This window comes from Mirounga leonina, unplaced genomic scaffold (assembly GCF_011800145.1).
Source record: "Mirounga leonina isolate KUSES-001 unplaced genomic scaffold, KU_Mleo_1.0 Mir_53, whole genome shotgun sequence".
NCBI classification, from domain to species: Eukaryota; Metazoa; Chordata; class Mammalia; order Carnivora; family Phocidae; genus Mirounga; species Mirounga leonina.
The window spans coordinates 58206215-58222611 of NW_023270807.1; the positions used below are offsets into that span (position 1 = coordinate 58206215).

The 16397-nt window shown below is 35.4% G+C and overlaps 1 protein-coding gene across 1 annotated transcript in view; it reads left to right on the forward strand.

The window, feature by feature from the left end:
• GRIK2 (glutamate ionotropic receptor kainate type subunit 2) overlaps nucleotides 1–16397 on the forward strand; it is a 668139-nt gene that overhangs the window by 236503 nt on the left and 415239 nt on the right. The window contains exons 3-4 of the mRNA XM_034991619.1: nucleotides 2974–3141; nucleotides 7668–7925. Of these exons, the coding sequence (XP_034847510.1) occupies nucleotides 2974–3141; nucleotides 7668–7925 (426 nt within the window). The remainder of the gene's footprint in view (nucleotides 1–2973; nucleotides 3142–7667; nucleotides 7926–16397) is intronic.

The window sequence follows — 16397 nt, forward strand, 5'->3', positions numbered from 1 at the left end:
TTTCTTTCTTTCTTTCTTTCTTTCTTTCTTTCTTTCTTTCTTTCTTTTCTTTCTTTCTTTTTTTTTTTTTTTTGAGTTAACATGGCTGAAAGGTGTTATAGAAGATATTGTGCCTTGAAAACTTGCATTATCTGGACATTTTTGATTTTTATATACAAAATTTTAAATTCTGGCTTTGGATCAATAAAAATTAATTATTTATTTTACTAAGATAAATATGTGTTATCTTGAGGAATTACAAAGATTTCCTTAAATATTCAAACCAGTAATAAATATGTAAACTTGAATTTGAATTATTTATTTTCAAGAGAGATAAAGAATAGGAATATTTTAGGGGCACCTGGGTGGCTCAGATGGTTAAGCGTCTGCCTTCGGCTCAGGTCATGATCCTGGAGTCCTGGGATCGAGTCCCGCATCGGGCTCCCTGCTCTGCGGGAAGTCTGCTTCTCCCTCTGCCTCTCTCTCTCTCTCTCTCTCTCTCTCTCATGAATAAATAAATAAAATCTTAAAAAAAAAAAGAATAGGAATATTTTAACCCACTATCATCAAATATTGATCATTTTTGTATCCTTCTTTTGTATTTATATCACATAGAAACTCTAATTTGAACTGAGGAAAGTAGAAGATTAGTTTTTCATTTTATTTTGCCATTAAGAAACAACTTCAGGTTTGTATTTCTATAATTGACTCTTTATTTCTAATTAACTTTAAGAAGTACTTTATAATTGCTCAATTATTTTTCTGTTCCATATGTAGGATCTTACATTTCTAATTACATATTATTATTAAAGTCATTATGTCTCGCCTTTAGGAGGTTTTGTGTATTTTACCTGAATGAAACTTTGAAGAAAAATACTAGTTTGTAGTAGAATAAGCAAGGGCTTTGAAGTTTTTGCATGAACAGATTGTAATGTTGGCTCTATCATTTGACAGTTATATGATCTTTGGCCAAAAGAGCTCTTTCCTATAAAACACTACTACTTGTGATTACTTTGAAGATTCACTGAAACCTTAGAACACTTATGGGGTTCTTACTCTATGGTAGCCACCGATCTAAGTGCTTTATTATGAGATAACATTTAATTTTTATAACAACTCTGTGTAGTCATCTTCATTATCATCCTTTTTTTAGAGATGAAGAAATTTAGACTGAGGATTTAAGCAACTGACCAAATTTACGTGGATGGCAAATGGCAGATACAGAATGTAAGCCCAGTTTGGCTTCAGAGGCTAGGCTCATACCACTATTCTCCTCCATATATACAAGATATCTAATTTGGTTCTTGATACCAATTAGACATGTAAATATTTATTGTTCTGCTTAGCCTAAGTCTCCAAAGATTTTAAATGTATTCAAAGTACTATTTCACAATAAGTTGCTTGCTCTGGTAATTATACCATCAATTTAGATGAAAGAGTAAGAGAAATATTTCAAACTAATATGGTGTCAAATAACAAATTTTCTAATTCTTCCTGAATATAAATTTGTCTGAGTACTGTGGTATTTTCTTGAGTCCTAATTCCTCATATTTAGAGGAATTACTACCATACCATGGCTTCTTACTAATTTAAAATTGTTACCATACCATGGCTTCTTTCTAATTTAAAATTGTTACCATACCATGGCTTCTTTTTTTTTTTAAAGATTTTATTTATTTATTTGAGAGAGAGAATGAGATAGAGAGAGCATGAGAGGGAGGAGAGTCAAAGGGAGAAGCAGACTCCCTGCCGAGCAGGGAGCCTGATGCGGGACTCCATCCCGGGACTCCAGGATCATGACCTGAGCCGAAGGCAGTCGCTTAACCAACTGAGCCACCCAGGCGCCCCATACCATGGCTTCTTACTAATTTAGAATAGGTAGTTTGCTGATTGTGTAGTCACCTGACATTTATGTGTCAGAAGACTTTAGATGAGGTATGAATTGCAAACTATGGAAATGGCTTATTCAAGGGAGTTTAATTTGTGAATGACTGTGCTGAGAGTACATGGAATGAAATCTGAAAGGGAAAAAGATAAATGCTCTCTATTGTTAAAGTAGTACTAGTTTTCCAAAGACAGAGGTTGGACAGTGTCAAATATCAGATGCTTCCACTTTCATTCCATTTACCAGAGTAACAATAAAGAAAAGATTCTGTTGGAGGCAAATGTCCCATAGGTCACTCAGAACTGAATAGAGAGAATATTAAGAAGAAGCAAGGCTGGGACAAGAATGAGGAAACTGAACTAAGACATAATTGGTAAAAGTGACAGATGGAAAGGACATGTTTTTGAATTGTACTCTACATTTTATGGCCTAAATTATATGCTTCCTTGTTATTCACTGATTAAGGGATTTGCACTGTTTGGGAAAGTTATCTTTCACAAATATCCAAGTATCTTCTAAAAAAAAAAAACCTGAGAGTAGAACAAATAGAGAAATGGCTACTTTGCTGTCTTTTCTTGCAAGCTCATTTGTTAGAATTTGCAAGTGAATTTGTATTTTGGGCTTTTAACACAATAAGTGCCATAGAAATTATGCTAGAGATTTCTGATTTCTCAATTAATAGAGACAAATTTAATATAATTTCCCTGGTGCTTAACTTCATAGCTTTATATCAGTATAGAGGATTGATTATTCTGGAACTGTGCAAAAGTTTGAGGGATAATGCTCGGTACTTAAGGCAAGATCTATATATACCTAGGCTCTAAAAGAAGGAATTACTAAAAGAAAAAAAGCAAAATCATATTTAAATCATGTTAAATTACGGTAACAATAGCAAAGAAATTTTTACGATATGGATTTATCTAGAAGGGCACATCTCGAATATTCAAGTTCATAGAAAAAGTAAGCACAAACTCCATGTACTTAAGCAAATCACACATACATATGTGTGCGCACACACACACATAAATGCACATGTACATAAAAGTAAAGAAAACTATACATTTTCTCTATCTTCTAAGAACTGTATGATTATTCTTTCTTTTTGCCAGGGGGCATTTTTGAATATGTGGAATCTGGCCCAATGGGAGCTGAAGAACTTGCATTCAGATTTGCCGTGAATACAATCAACAGAAATAGAACGTTGTTGCCCAATACCACCCTGACTTATGACACCCAGAAGATAAACCTCTATGACAGTTTTGAAGCATCCAAGAAAGGTAATTGACAAATATTTAACATTACATTTTCTGGAATTCAAATTTCCAGGTATTCTTGAGAGATTTAATTCCAAATGTAATTAATAAGTCATTAGGAATATTTTCATGCAAATGTTTCTTTTCAAAATGCACATAAATTTTATCAGGGAAGGTAAGGTGATATGATTACCTATTACAAAAAAAAATGCTTATAACATGAAATGCAAAAAAAAAAACATGAAATGCAATTAGGTCTATGATTGTTGTGAAATGGTTTTTTCCCCAATAATTCTGTTTTCTTATTTAACTATTCCTATTTTTAAGAACCCACTAAATAAAATTATACATCAGTAGATTTTACCAAGTTTGGAATCTATTCTTACATTTTTATTTCTATCATCTGTCACTTCCACTACATTATTACTGTTGTCTCAATTTACTGACTACCTTGAGAGTCCTGTAGTTCCAAGTGAGTTCACAATGTCAGACTAATCTTAAAACTTTATTGGAAATTTTCAACAACCTTTCATTTATGTGAACTCCATGCTCATTTTTAAGCTAGTTGATGTTTCTTCTTGTAACTGAAAATAAATGGCTAATGATATGAAAATTGAATTATAGGAAGATATAATACTTTATAAATTTTGTTATTTCTTTTATTATGTTGTGAAACTGTGTTTTTCATGATAAGAATAGAAACATAACTTTGTGGAATATGACTTTAACATTTATAAAGTAAGGAAGGTAATAGAGAACTATTATCAAGGTATTATTTTAACCAAACAACAGTCTTGGTAGTAACTGTATTTTGTGTTTCCATAGTCCTCCTTGTCTAAGTGGGTGATCTTTCCTTTTGCATAGTTAGCATTCATCTAACAGGAATTAAATTTCATAATATAGATTTTTCTCAAAGGAATGGGCTTACAAAGCATTTGTTCTAAATTCATATTTTTAAAACAATATTTACTTTTCTGTAATGCTAATATTGTCTTATTAGCTACCGTACTTGATAGAAATGTACATAATTACTTATAACTCTAACTTGGTCTAGATTTCTTCTAATTTCATTAATATTAATGGCAACTGATAAGGTACAATATTCCATAAGATGAAAATACCCTTTTTATCCCCCAGCTAACTAGTGTTTATCAAGGCCTATATTCTGCCTGCCCTTTGAATTCATATCTTTATGAATACGAATAAGTTTCCACATTTCAGAACCATGTCAGGGTGATGAAAGGTTTTAAAGCCTGGAAAAAAAGGGTAAAGGTTATTGTGAAATACTACATTTGTCATCATAATTGCAAAATAAGTCATTAACTGCAAGACAAGTGCATTTGATTAGTGACATAGTTCATGATTATTTCCATTAGGAAGAAGAAGCTCTGTCTCAAATGAAATCATTTAGACCAAAGAATGTGCAATATGAGTGAAGTATAAAAAAATATTAATAGGTTTCTTAATGATGAATTCAAAGGAGCAATGTAAAAAAAAAAAAACAGACTAGCATGTTCTTTTTAAAAATTTTTAAAAAGTTATTTATTTATTTATTTATTTGAGAGCGAGAGCACGCGGGAGCACTAGCGGGGTGGGGGGAGCGGCAGAGAGAGAGGGAGAAACAGACTCCCTGCTGAGCAGAAAGCCTGACTCAGGACTGTATCCCAGGACCTGAGCCAAAGATAGACACTTGACAGACTGAGCCACCCAGGTGCTCCCAGACTAGCATCTTCTAACAACAAACAGGTTACTATCTTGGGAATTATAAGGTGTTAAACTCATTTGGGTTCCAAAATATTAAAAGAGGTTTACAAATTTTGTCACCCACTAAAATCCATTGAGAATCAAGTTCATTAACTGACATTTGCCTGAAGGTAGGGAAAGCTCAAATAAGCCTAATAAGTAACTTTCTCTGTGAGATATTGAAAGGGTAAAAGTCATGGTTTGGGTCTTACCTTGTGAAGCTCTTGCTTCCTGGGCTATTATTGGTTGGAGGCCATAGCAGTGATGCGGGAGAGCTAGGTTCTTGTCCCATGGAGTCGAAGAATGAATCTTGCGGACAAAGGAGAGAGTAAAGCGATAGACATTTATTAAGCAAGATACAGAAAAAGATCTCAGAAGTGAGAGGGGTCCCAATAGGGTTGCCACTGAGGGCTTTTAGGGGTGGTCTTTTATAGAAAGCTAACCAAGGAACTTAAATCTTTTTAACATCTCTATTGATAGCACCATTGAGTAAGGACTAGTGATAATACCTTCAGTGGCTTACTTCTTTTTTAGGGTCTGGTAATTCAAGGTTGCTCTCAAGTGGCTGTTAAAACAAGACCTCACCTCTGACACCTAGGACAGGATGGTCTAGTTTGTTCCCTTTCTCTGGCTTCCTTTCATCTCCCACATTTTGAATTTTGTGAGCCTGATCCTATGGCCCCCTACCTATCTCTCCCTACCTAGCCTTGCCTGTCCCTTTCTCAGCAGTATGTAAAAAGATACTATAAGAGAGAGATCTGATAAAACTTTTGAACCTGGGATAACTCAATACATATATATATAGATATAGATATTAATGATTAATTATAAAATGATTTAATTACTTTGGACATTAAAATTTTTTTAAATTTTTTTTCCAAGGAGAGACAATAATAAGAAATCAGATGTTTACATTTTAACATTTTTTTCTGATATATGGTCTTATATTTTTAGTAAGTAATAATGTTTAGCTCAGTAGATGCTTTGATGTATCAGAGCTTGAATTTTTATTTGAATCATATCGCTTTTAAATGATTCCTCTGATAACTGAAAACTGTTTCTTATTTGAAACACATTTTAGAACATTGTATATAAGCTACTATAATGTTTTTACCTTTTTTTGATCTGTGACTTGTCAAAAACCTGGTAAAGGAAGATCTTTTATTCTTAATGTATACGAATTAAAATCCATGTTAGTGAAAAATTTCAAGCTCCAACCTTACTACGGATTCAGAAATCCAATCACTATTTAAAAAGTAAGAATCTACATATTCAAAAAATTTACTAGATCATACTGGAATTTTTGAAGAAAATTTAAACAAATGAGTTTTTTTCAACTATCATTTATTTACTTATTAAATATGTCTATGCTTCAGAATCCTTCCATCACATTGTGTTTTGTGCAGCAAAATCTCTGAAGGAAAATATCAGAAGATTTCACACAGTAGAATTATAAAGTATTTTGGAGAGATTTAGTCTAAACACCTACCTGCTGCCTAAATCCCAATAATAACTCTCCTTATTCCTGTTTAAGTATTTGCAGGGATGGGTAAACTATTGCTTCTTGGAACAGACTTCCTTTCTTGGATATTTTCTACTTCCTTTTTTTTTTTTTTAATTTAAATTGTGTCGACATTTATGAGACACTTCTAGCCATTTGTCCTAATTCTTCCTTTTCTGGCCAAATGAAACAAACTTAAGCCTCTTTAATAGGCCAGATCTTTAAATATTAAAGGTGATTTTCACATTTCCAATAATTATTTACTTTCTAGGCTCAAATTCCCTAGTTGCTTTGGAGGACCTTATAGAAATTGAAGTCCTATCTGGGGCTCCTGGGTGGCTCAGTCGTTAAGTGACTGCCTTCGGCTCAGGTCATGATCCCAGGGTCCTGGGATCGAGCCCCGCATCGGGCTCCCTGCTCGGCGGGGAGCCTGCTTCTCCCTCTGCCACTGCCCCTGCTTGTGTTCCCTCTCTCGCTGTGACTCTCTCTGTCAAATAAATAAATAAAATCTTTAAAAAAAAAAAAGAAAAAGAAATTGAAGTCCTATCATAATTTATCCTCATCTGAATAGCTTCTACTTTGTTTATGCCTCTCTTGGTAACTGTAATTATTATTGATGTGAATAAAATTTCTTATGAGTGAATGAATATAAACTTCAAAAAATAATTTAGAACAATATAAAAGACCTATAGTATACAAAAGCCAAGTAAATAAAGATGCTTAAATACTTATCTAATGATTTTATTCTCTCTACGCAATGAGATTAATCCATATGAAATCACCCTTGATGAGCCATATCAGGTTTTGAATGGGTATTTGTACACATAGCTTGACCTATATCATCAGATATGTGCAAATACTTAGCTTAGCAATGTGTGGCCCTGGCTTCTTAGATGGTGAGGAGGAACCAAATGGTTTCTGATTAAGAATTTGAAGTTGTAGAGGATGGTCAGTGAATTTGGGAAGGAACACTATTCTTCCAACTCCCTACTATAATCTATTTTTGCAAAACGAACACTCTGCTTCCTTCTTAAATTCTAGAATATTCTTCCTTTGTCACTCTTTTGATGTTATTTGTAGAATTATTTGAACATTGAGGTGCAGATGTCTGGAAGAATTTCCCTTCTAACAAACTGAAAATGTTTGGAGTTCGACAAAATATGAAAATTATCTAAATGTAGATGTGATTTGTAAGGAAAACAAAATCTTTCTTCAGGATAGACCTTTAGGCTTACAATAATAATGTGAAAATGTTGGCAAGCCGGCATCTCTCCTCATTACTGACAGACTTCTGTCTCCTCTTCAGCCTGCGATCAGCTGTCTCTTGGGGTAGCTGCTATCTTCGGGCCCTCACACAGCTCTTCAGCAAATGCTGTGCAGTCCATCTGCAACGCTCTGGGGGTTCCCCACATACAGACCCGCTGGAAGCACCAGGTGTCAGACAACAAAGATTCCTTCTATGTCAGTCTTTACCCAGACTTCTCTTCCCTCAGCCGTGCCATTTTGGATTTGGTGCAGTTCTTCAAGTGGAAAACCGTCACGGTTGTATATGATGACAGCACTGGTAAGAAAAATCAGTAGCCTTCAGGGCTATGCTTTAAATACGCGTGATGTTCTGAAACTTATTCAAGGTTCTTACTTGTTCTCATTTGGTTTTTTAAATTAAGGTAAGGAATGGAAAGACATTTGGAATCAAACATCAACACTAATTTCACACATCCAAAGAACAGCTAAATCACATACTTTCTCTCTGTATTTGTGAGATAAGCACTCTTCTTTCCTGTGAAGGATCAGTTAGCATGAACTATAATACTGGATGAAGGATAAAGATAGCATGGAATATAATATTGAAATATTTATTCAAAGAACCCTTCTGTTAGGTTCAGGATAGTTTCCCAAAGTAAATTCTTATGATTGTCCATTAGTGAAACTTATCAAGAAATTCAGGATTTTGCCTTAACGTTTTCTCTGGTATTTATGTGCAAAAAAATGTGTATGAAAAATAATAATTTTTATATCTGTATAGCATGTTAAAGTTTAAAAAATTTTTTTCTCAAATTTGAAAAAATGTAATACCTATTAAAATACTCAAAGTTTTTAGAACTATTTATGTGTAGACACAGTTTAGGGACTTGGAAAATAGAGTTTTCTAAGTGGTATTTATTATAGTGTCTTTGATGAATATTTCAATGAATTTTTGCTGGCTAGAGGTTGTGCTTTCTTGTTTTAATGTATGTTATTATTTTTATATATAAATCGTTGTTTTGAATTAAAAACAAGTCTCATAGATAAATATATGAAAGTAAACATTAAAAATGAAGTATTTATTTTCCTTGGCAGTTATATTGGTAGAAGTTTTTCATACTATTTTGGTTATTATACAGTGATAAGAATTTTGCATTAAGATGTTTATCAATGGTCCAAATAGTGCTCTTTAAAACAGAATGTGAAAATAATATTTTATTCTAAGACATTTCACTATACCTTCATGTTTAGACAAAAATTGAAATTCATTTGAATTTAAATTCTCCCAAAGTAATCTAGTAGCACACTTTGTTCATGCATGCAAGATTTAGAACTATGTGCAGGAATTAGTCCTTTTACCCATAAAATTGACCAAATAGACAGATAGGAATTCTCCCAGGAGGACAAGGGAACAGGGAGTTATAGTATATAGTTATAATATATAGTAAATATATAGTATATGGTTATAATGATTATAATTTGAAAAAGATTTTCATTAGGCTAAGAAAGAGTGAGTTTCAATACACATTAATAGAGTAATTTCACTTTTCTGATTTTAAAAAAATGAAATGTTCGGGCGCCTGGGTGGCTCAGTTGGTTAAGCGACTGCCTTCGGCTCAGGTCATGATCCTGGAGTCCCAGGATCGAGTCCCGCATCGGGCTCCCTGCTTGGCGGGGAGTCTGCTTTGCCCTCTGACCCTCCCCCCTCTCATGTGTTCTCTCTCATTCTCTCTCTCTCAAATAAATAAATAAAATCTTTAAAAAAAAATGAAATGTTCATAAACAATTTTAACTTAGAAATATAAATAAAAGCCCTTAAAAAATAACTTAGTAAGTACCTTTGATGTGTCTTTTAACTCAAATAAGACTTATTAAGTTTGTTGTATGATGTTTTACTCCCAAATCATTACTTTTCTGTCATTGATAAAGTTCTCTGTGTCAGGTTATAAATGGTAATGGCTTTTCGGGGGTGTTATAATGTGATGGTCCAGGGAATCCTCAGTTACAAATTGGTCCATAACTCTTTATGAGTGGTCATATACAGAACTGTGTAAATATGAACACACACACATTGTGAATTCATGGGTTATTTACTTCCCTAATCCCTCTGATTTAATTCAGTTGAATGTTGTCCAAATATCACATATTTTCATATATATACATGCATACACACATAGTATATACACACATATGAATGCATATAGGTGTATGTTGTACATGTGATATTTATATTTATTTCTTATTATCTTAAAACTCCTCATGGTAGAAAGGATATTGGCAAGTGTTCAAAATGTTTATGGATATAACACCTTCTTCACTATTCTGTTTTTGTGTGTATTGTGACATTTTTATTTCATGTATGTAATGCTTGAGTGATTGGCTAAAAAGATAATGGGATTTGTGACCAAAATAAAATCACAATTTGGTAAAGCACAGCTTCATATGTAATTGATCTTTTGCTCTAAATAATATTCTAAACATTTATATCATTGAAGCAAATTTAAATAGAGAAATAAATGTAATTAGTTAATTCAGTATATATACTTTTTTTTTATTTTAAAGATTTTATTTATTTATTTGAGACAGAGAGAATGAGAGAGAGCACATGAGAGGGGGGAGGGTCAGAGGGAGAAGCAGACTCCCTGCCGAGCAGGGAGCCCGATGCGGGACTCGATCCTGGGACTCCAGGATCATGACCTGAGCTGAAGGCAGTCGCTTAACTAACTGAGCCACCCAGGCGCCCCTGGTATATATACTTTTAATGGAAACTTGACCTCAGATTAAATTTATTAAAATAGTTTGTTACTATTTAAGAGAAACTTTGCCATACTCCTCACTTTGAAAGTGACATAGATACTTGGAAGATTCTAAAACCTGATTATTTAAATATTAATACTAAGAGTCACTACAAAATTATTCGTAGAGTAGGTGTACTTTAAAAGTACTCTGAGGAGAATATAAGCTTATAATTGCTCTCTTTCATGCAATATGCAATTTAAAATATATTGATAAGGCATCTACTACATGCCAGGGACCAGTGCAGGCGTGTTTATGCCAATAAAACAAAGTCATGGCCCTGGCTGAGCTTCTAATTCCTATTTAGGGATATGTGATTGTTCATGTTTTTACTATATTTGTAATGAGCTAATTCCATCTGCAACTGGCCACTTGTAATCCCTTTTTTTTTTTTTAAAGATTTTATTTATTTATTTGAGACAGAGAGAATGAGAGACAGAGAGCATGAGAGGGAGGAGGGTCAGAGGGAGAAGCAGACTCCCTGCCGAGCAGGGAGCCCGATGCGGGACTCGATCCCGGGACTCCAGGATCATGACCTGAACCGAAGGCAGTCGCTTAACCAACTGAGCCACCCAGGCGCCCTTGTAATCTCTTTTAATTTATTTGTTTTTTATTTTTTGTAAGATTTTATTTATTTATTTGAGAGAGAGACTGAGCAAGAAAGAGCACAAACTGGGGAAGAGGCAGAGGAAGAGGGAGAAGCAGACTCCCCGCTGAGCAGGAAGCCGGATGCAGGGCTTGATCCCAGGACCCTAGGATCATGACCTGAGCCAAAGGCAGATGCTTAACTGACTGAGCTACCCAGGCACCCTAATCCCTTTTAATTTAACAAAGTTTTGAGAATGTGTCTATTCTTGATATTTTTATAAGATAGAACTGACCCTAAGATTCCCTTTTCAAATGTATTCATAAATATTTGGAAGTAGACTTTTTTTTTTTTTTTCTTTTCAGGTATGTTTAAAAGTCTCAAGGTGGAGTTTTAATAATAGAATTCAACAGAGAGGATTTGTAAACCTCCCAAGTGAACAAGATGTCTATTTGATCATGTGGGAGGAAATCTGGTTATAGCAAGGACTATGAACTGAAATGGGGAAAAATCCACCTCATACTTAGCAAGATAAACATTATTGACTCCATAATGGACTTAGGTATCTGCTATTTACTGCAGGACACACTGTGCCATTTTATTTACATTTCTTTTTTCCCTTTCCAGATTTATTTATTATGTATGCTATTCCTCCCATTTATACTCATTTCTATTTTGTTGTGTTGTCCAGTTTGATACATGATAATTATACTTTCATCCAGTCTTTGTTCCCACCCCCAAAACAGATGGGATGATAGATGAAATATAGTGCTAGAGTAGGAGAAATTCTTAGAATGATGTTAACAGGAGCTGTTTATTTTTTATGATAATTAGCATTTGTTGTTGTCGTGGATGAATGCTTTTAAACACCCTGAAAGTCTGTTACAGCTCTGAATGATGTCCAAAAATGATGGAGAAGAATTGGCTTCAGAAACAAAGCTGTGTTTCTGTCAGTCATTTTGGAACATATGATTCACTTTAAATATAAACTAAAAATAAGTTGGATAGCTGTCAGCTAGTAAGCAATTCCAGGATAAGTTCTGAATATTTGCTTTAAAATCCCTGTGTTTCATCTTTGTTTATAGACCAGCAGTCCATTAACAAAGAACTCTGGACTGGTAAACAGAAGCCTGGAATTCTATTCCCAATTTTGCTACTAAATGACTGGTACAACTTTGGAAATGAGGAGAATAGAATGAAAATAACTACAGAAAAGAGCTATAAGGCACTAGGCATTGTGATAGTTGCTATTATATAAACTATTTCACTTAATCATCAAAACAGTTCTATGAGTCCCAAAGGAAGTAAATTATCACACCATTCCTGCTTCCTTCAGTGACTGGCTCTTCTGTCCACCAACAGCCTAAGACAGAAACCTGAATATCTTCCTTCATTTCTTCCCTTCTTCAAGCCCCTCAATCAATCAGGCTCTAACAGTTGTCAATGCTACACCTCTATGATCTCTCAAATTTATTTCTTCTATCCTCTTTAGCACTTCTTAGGTCAAGATCACCATCATCTCTCACCTGGATTATTACTAACAGCCTTCTAACTGGCCCCCCTGCTTCAAGTCTGCATCCACTAATCCAGTCTCCACACTGCAGTTAGAGTATTTTTTTTAAAATGCAATTGTGATCCATTCTTCTTATTAATAGCTTCTCCTTGCTGTAAGGATAAAGTCAAAACTTTTTAAAGAGCCTTGTAAGACCTGACATGACCTAGTTCCTGTAGCTCTCCTGTGACATTTGAGTCTGAATTCCTCGCTTATGTCTTTTCAGATGAGCCATTAAACTTCTTTCAAGTTGCCCAATATCCTATTCTGTTCACCTAGGAAGTTCTCATTCTGGTCCCCACTCCTCCTGTCCACTAAATGCACACACATACATGCTCATGCATACCATCTGCCTTAGATGTCACAAAGAAAGTCTACCTCAATCCTGGGTCCCAAGGCTGGAGTAGGTTTCCTCCAACACATCCCAGCAGCTGGTACTACCCCTGACCCTCACCCATGAGAACCTTCATCACATTATGAATGACTTTCCTTGGCTATATTTTACACTGGATCAAATACACATCTGAGCAGAATGAGCCCTAAAGCTATGAACTATTTTGTTATCAGCACCTAGGTATTACCTGGCTCATGAATGTACCTTAATAAATATTTAAGGAATGAATGCTTAAAGAGGTATTATTATATCCATTGTTTAGAAAATGAAACTCAAATGGATTAAGTGGTCTGCCCAAGGTCAGTTTAGGTTAGGTTGCTTTTTTTTTTTTTTAAAGATTTTATTTATTTATTTGAGAGAGAGAGAATGAGAGAGAGCACATGAGAGGGGGGAGGGTCAGAGGGAGAAGCAGACTCCCTGCCAAGCAGGGAGCCCGATGCGGGACTCCATCCAGGGACTCCAGGATCATGACCTGAGCTGAAGGCAGTCGCTTAACCAACTGAGCCACCCAGGCGCCCTAGGTTGCTTCTTAGTACTTGCATTGAATAAATAGATTCAACAATTTTCAGAAATAATATATAGACATGATTTCTTCTATCATTTAAAAAGTTTTATAAGACAGGGGCCCCTGGGTGGCTCAGTCGGTTAAGCGACTGCCTTCGGCTCAGGTCATGATCCTGGAGTCCCAGGATCGAGTCCCGCATCGGGCTCCCTGCTCGGCAGGGAGTCTGCTTCTCCCTCTGACCCTCCTCCCTCTCATGCTCTCTCTATCTCATTCTCTCTGTCTCAAAAAATAAATAAATAAATAAATAATTTAAAAAAAATAAAAAGTTTTATAAGACAGCTAGCATGAATTATGCTTATATCCTATTTCAAATATAATTAAATATATATATTTATTCATTTACTTATTTAAGCAGTCATTATCAAGCATCTTCTGTATACCAGGTGGTATGTTAGGCATAAGGTCAGTATTATAGAAAAAACTTTGTGTCCATGAGCTCAGAGTAGAGTGAGGGAGAGAGAGGACATGTAATCAGGGCATTATTACAGTGTAACAAGTGCAGTTAGAGACAAGAAAACAATATTGTGGTAGCTCAGGAGAGGAAGGTATTACAGTGCCTGGTAAAGGTAGAGGAGAATGTTGGAGAAGGTGACATTACCATGAAGTTTTCATGAAGGACAAGTATAAATGGTTCCGATAGAGAAGAGGCCAAAGGGAGCAAAATGTATACACGTGATGGTGCTTGAGGGAGCTAGTGTTCAGGGACATGAAAGAACTTAATTATGACTAAGCCTCAGAAACAAGGATGATGAGGAAAAATGAGGGAGAATTTATAAAAGGCCTGCATAGGAGAAATCACAAAGAGCTTTCTTACTAACCACTCTGACTTTTCTTCCCCCTCTGCCCTGATATCTGCATGGCTATAGCAATATCTATCATGTTTGCACGATATGACCCTGCTTCCCAAACCACCATTGAGTGTGTCTTAGAGATGGGCATATACCTATTCAGTTTCCTTCCTATGAACTCAAAAAAGAACATAGAGAGAGGGACATCTAGTAGCCTGGTCTATCATGGTTACTATGGTCTTTGATGTCAAAACATTCTGCATTGAAATCCTGGCTCTGTTGTATACTTTTCAGCAAGTTACTTGATTTTAAAAGTGTGAATTGATGCATTTGTAAAGTGAAGATAATACATACTTTAGAGGACTATTGTCGTGCCACATAGAGCCCACATAATAGTGGCTTAAAACTCACAATAATGAAAATGTCATGGCTATGTGCTATTTACTCCTTACTATACTCTAGGAAAAAGGAATTATTAATCCCACCTTTTTTTAATTTTTTAAAATCTTTATTGTTATGTTAATCACCATACATTATATCATTAGTTTTTGATGTAGTGTTCCATGATTCATTGTTTGTGCATAACACCCGGTGCTCCATGCAGAATGTGCCCTCTTTAATACCCATCACCAGGCTAACCCATCCCCCCATCCCCCCTCCCCTCTAGAACCCTCAGTTTATTTTTCAGAGTCCATCGTCTCTCATGGTTCATCTCCCCCTCCGATTTCCCCACCTTCATTCTTCCCCTCCTGCTATCTTCTTCTTTTTTTTTTTCTTAACATATATTGCATTATTTGTTTCAGAGGTACAGATCTGTGATTCAACAGTCTTGCACAATTCACAGCACTGACCCCACTTTTTTTTTAATATGAGAAAATTTAGATGCAGAGAGTTGAGATAATTTGCCCAAGGTCACACAGCAAGTAAATGGTAGATCTGGGTTTTGACCCTAGGCAGTCAACTTCAGAACACACTCTGTTTAATTAAATACTGTCATATAATGTTAGTTGGTTTGGTTTGGTTCATTTTGTTGTCTTATTTGAAGCAAAGGAATGACACAGTCAGAACTGTTTTTGGTAAAGGCTCTCTGGCTATAGTGTGGAGAACATATCAGGGCTATTGGGATATGGTGGGGAATAAGGCAAGACCAGAAGCAAGAGAATTTCTAAATTAATCAAGTTAAAAAAAAAAAGATGACAATCTTACTTAAGGAATTTTTGATGGAATGCTATTGAGGTAGAGAATTTTAGGAAGTTATAGGAGATACAGATTGTAGGATTTAGTAAGTAAGAGGAGGGAGTGATGGAGACAGAGAAATAAGAATGACCTTTATGTTTCTGGTCTGGGCTCTTAATCATTGGCATATTTATCTAAAAGGGGAAAACAAGAAAAAGAGATTTCAGAGAGGGTAGGGTACATTTGGTGTTGGACGTATCGTAAATGCATCTTGGGAAACAGGAATTTTCAAATGTGCATATGGGAGTGCCTTGGTGGCTCAGTTGGTTAAGCATCCAACTCTTGATTTCAGTTCAGGTCATGACCTGGGGGTCTTGAGATCAAGCCCTGCATCTGACTCCATGCTCAGCAGGGAGTCTGCTTGAGATTCTCTCTCTCTGTCTCTGTCTCTGCCCCTCCCCGCCCCTCTCTAAAATAAATAAATAAATAAATCTTTAAAAAAATGGACATATGATACTTTCATTGCCGTTTTGTTCTGCCCGTCATTTGTAATTCTTTGTGGTGGGAGGAAATAAAAAAATTGCCAAAAAACAAGGTCATGGTTCAAGAAAATTCAGTTATGTTAGTGAGTAGGCAGTCATGGAGATCAATATAGACATGGGGAAAATTTAAGGGAGAGCCTATAAATTAATTAATGAAGGAAATCATTTTTTTAATAAAGGTCTTAAGGTTTTTTTTAAGTTTTTTATTTATTTGAGAGAGAGAGAGCGCATGAGCAGGGGAGAGGGGAAGAGGGAGAGAGAGAAGCAGGTTCCCTGCTGAGCAGGGAGCCCAAAGCGGGGCTCAATCCCAGGACCCTGGCATCATGACCCAAGCCGAAGGCAGATGCTTAACCGATTGAACCACCCAGATGCCCCGAAATCAGTCATTTTTT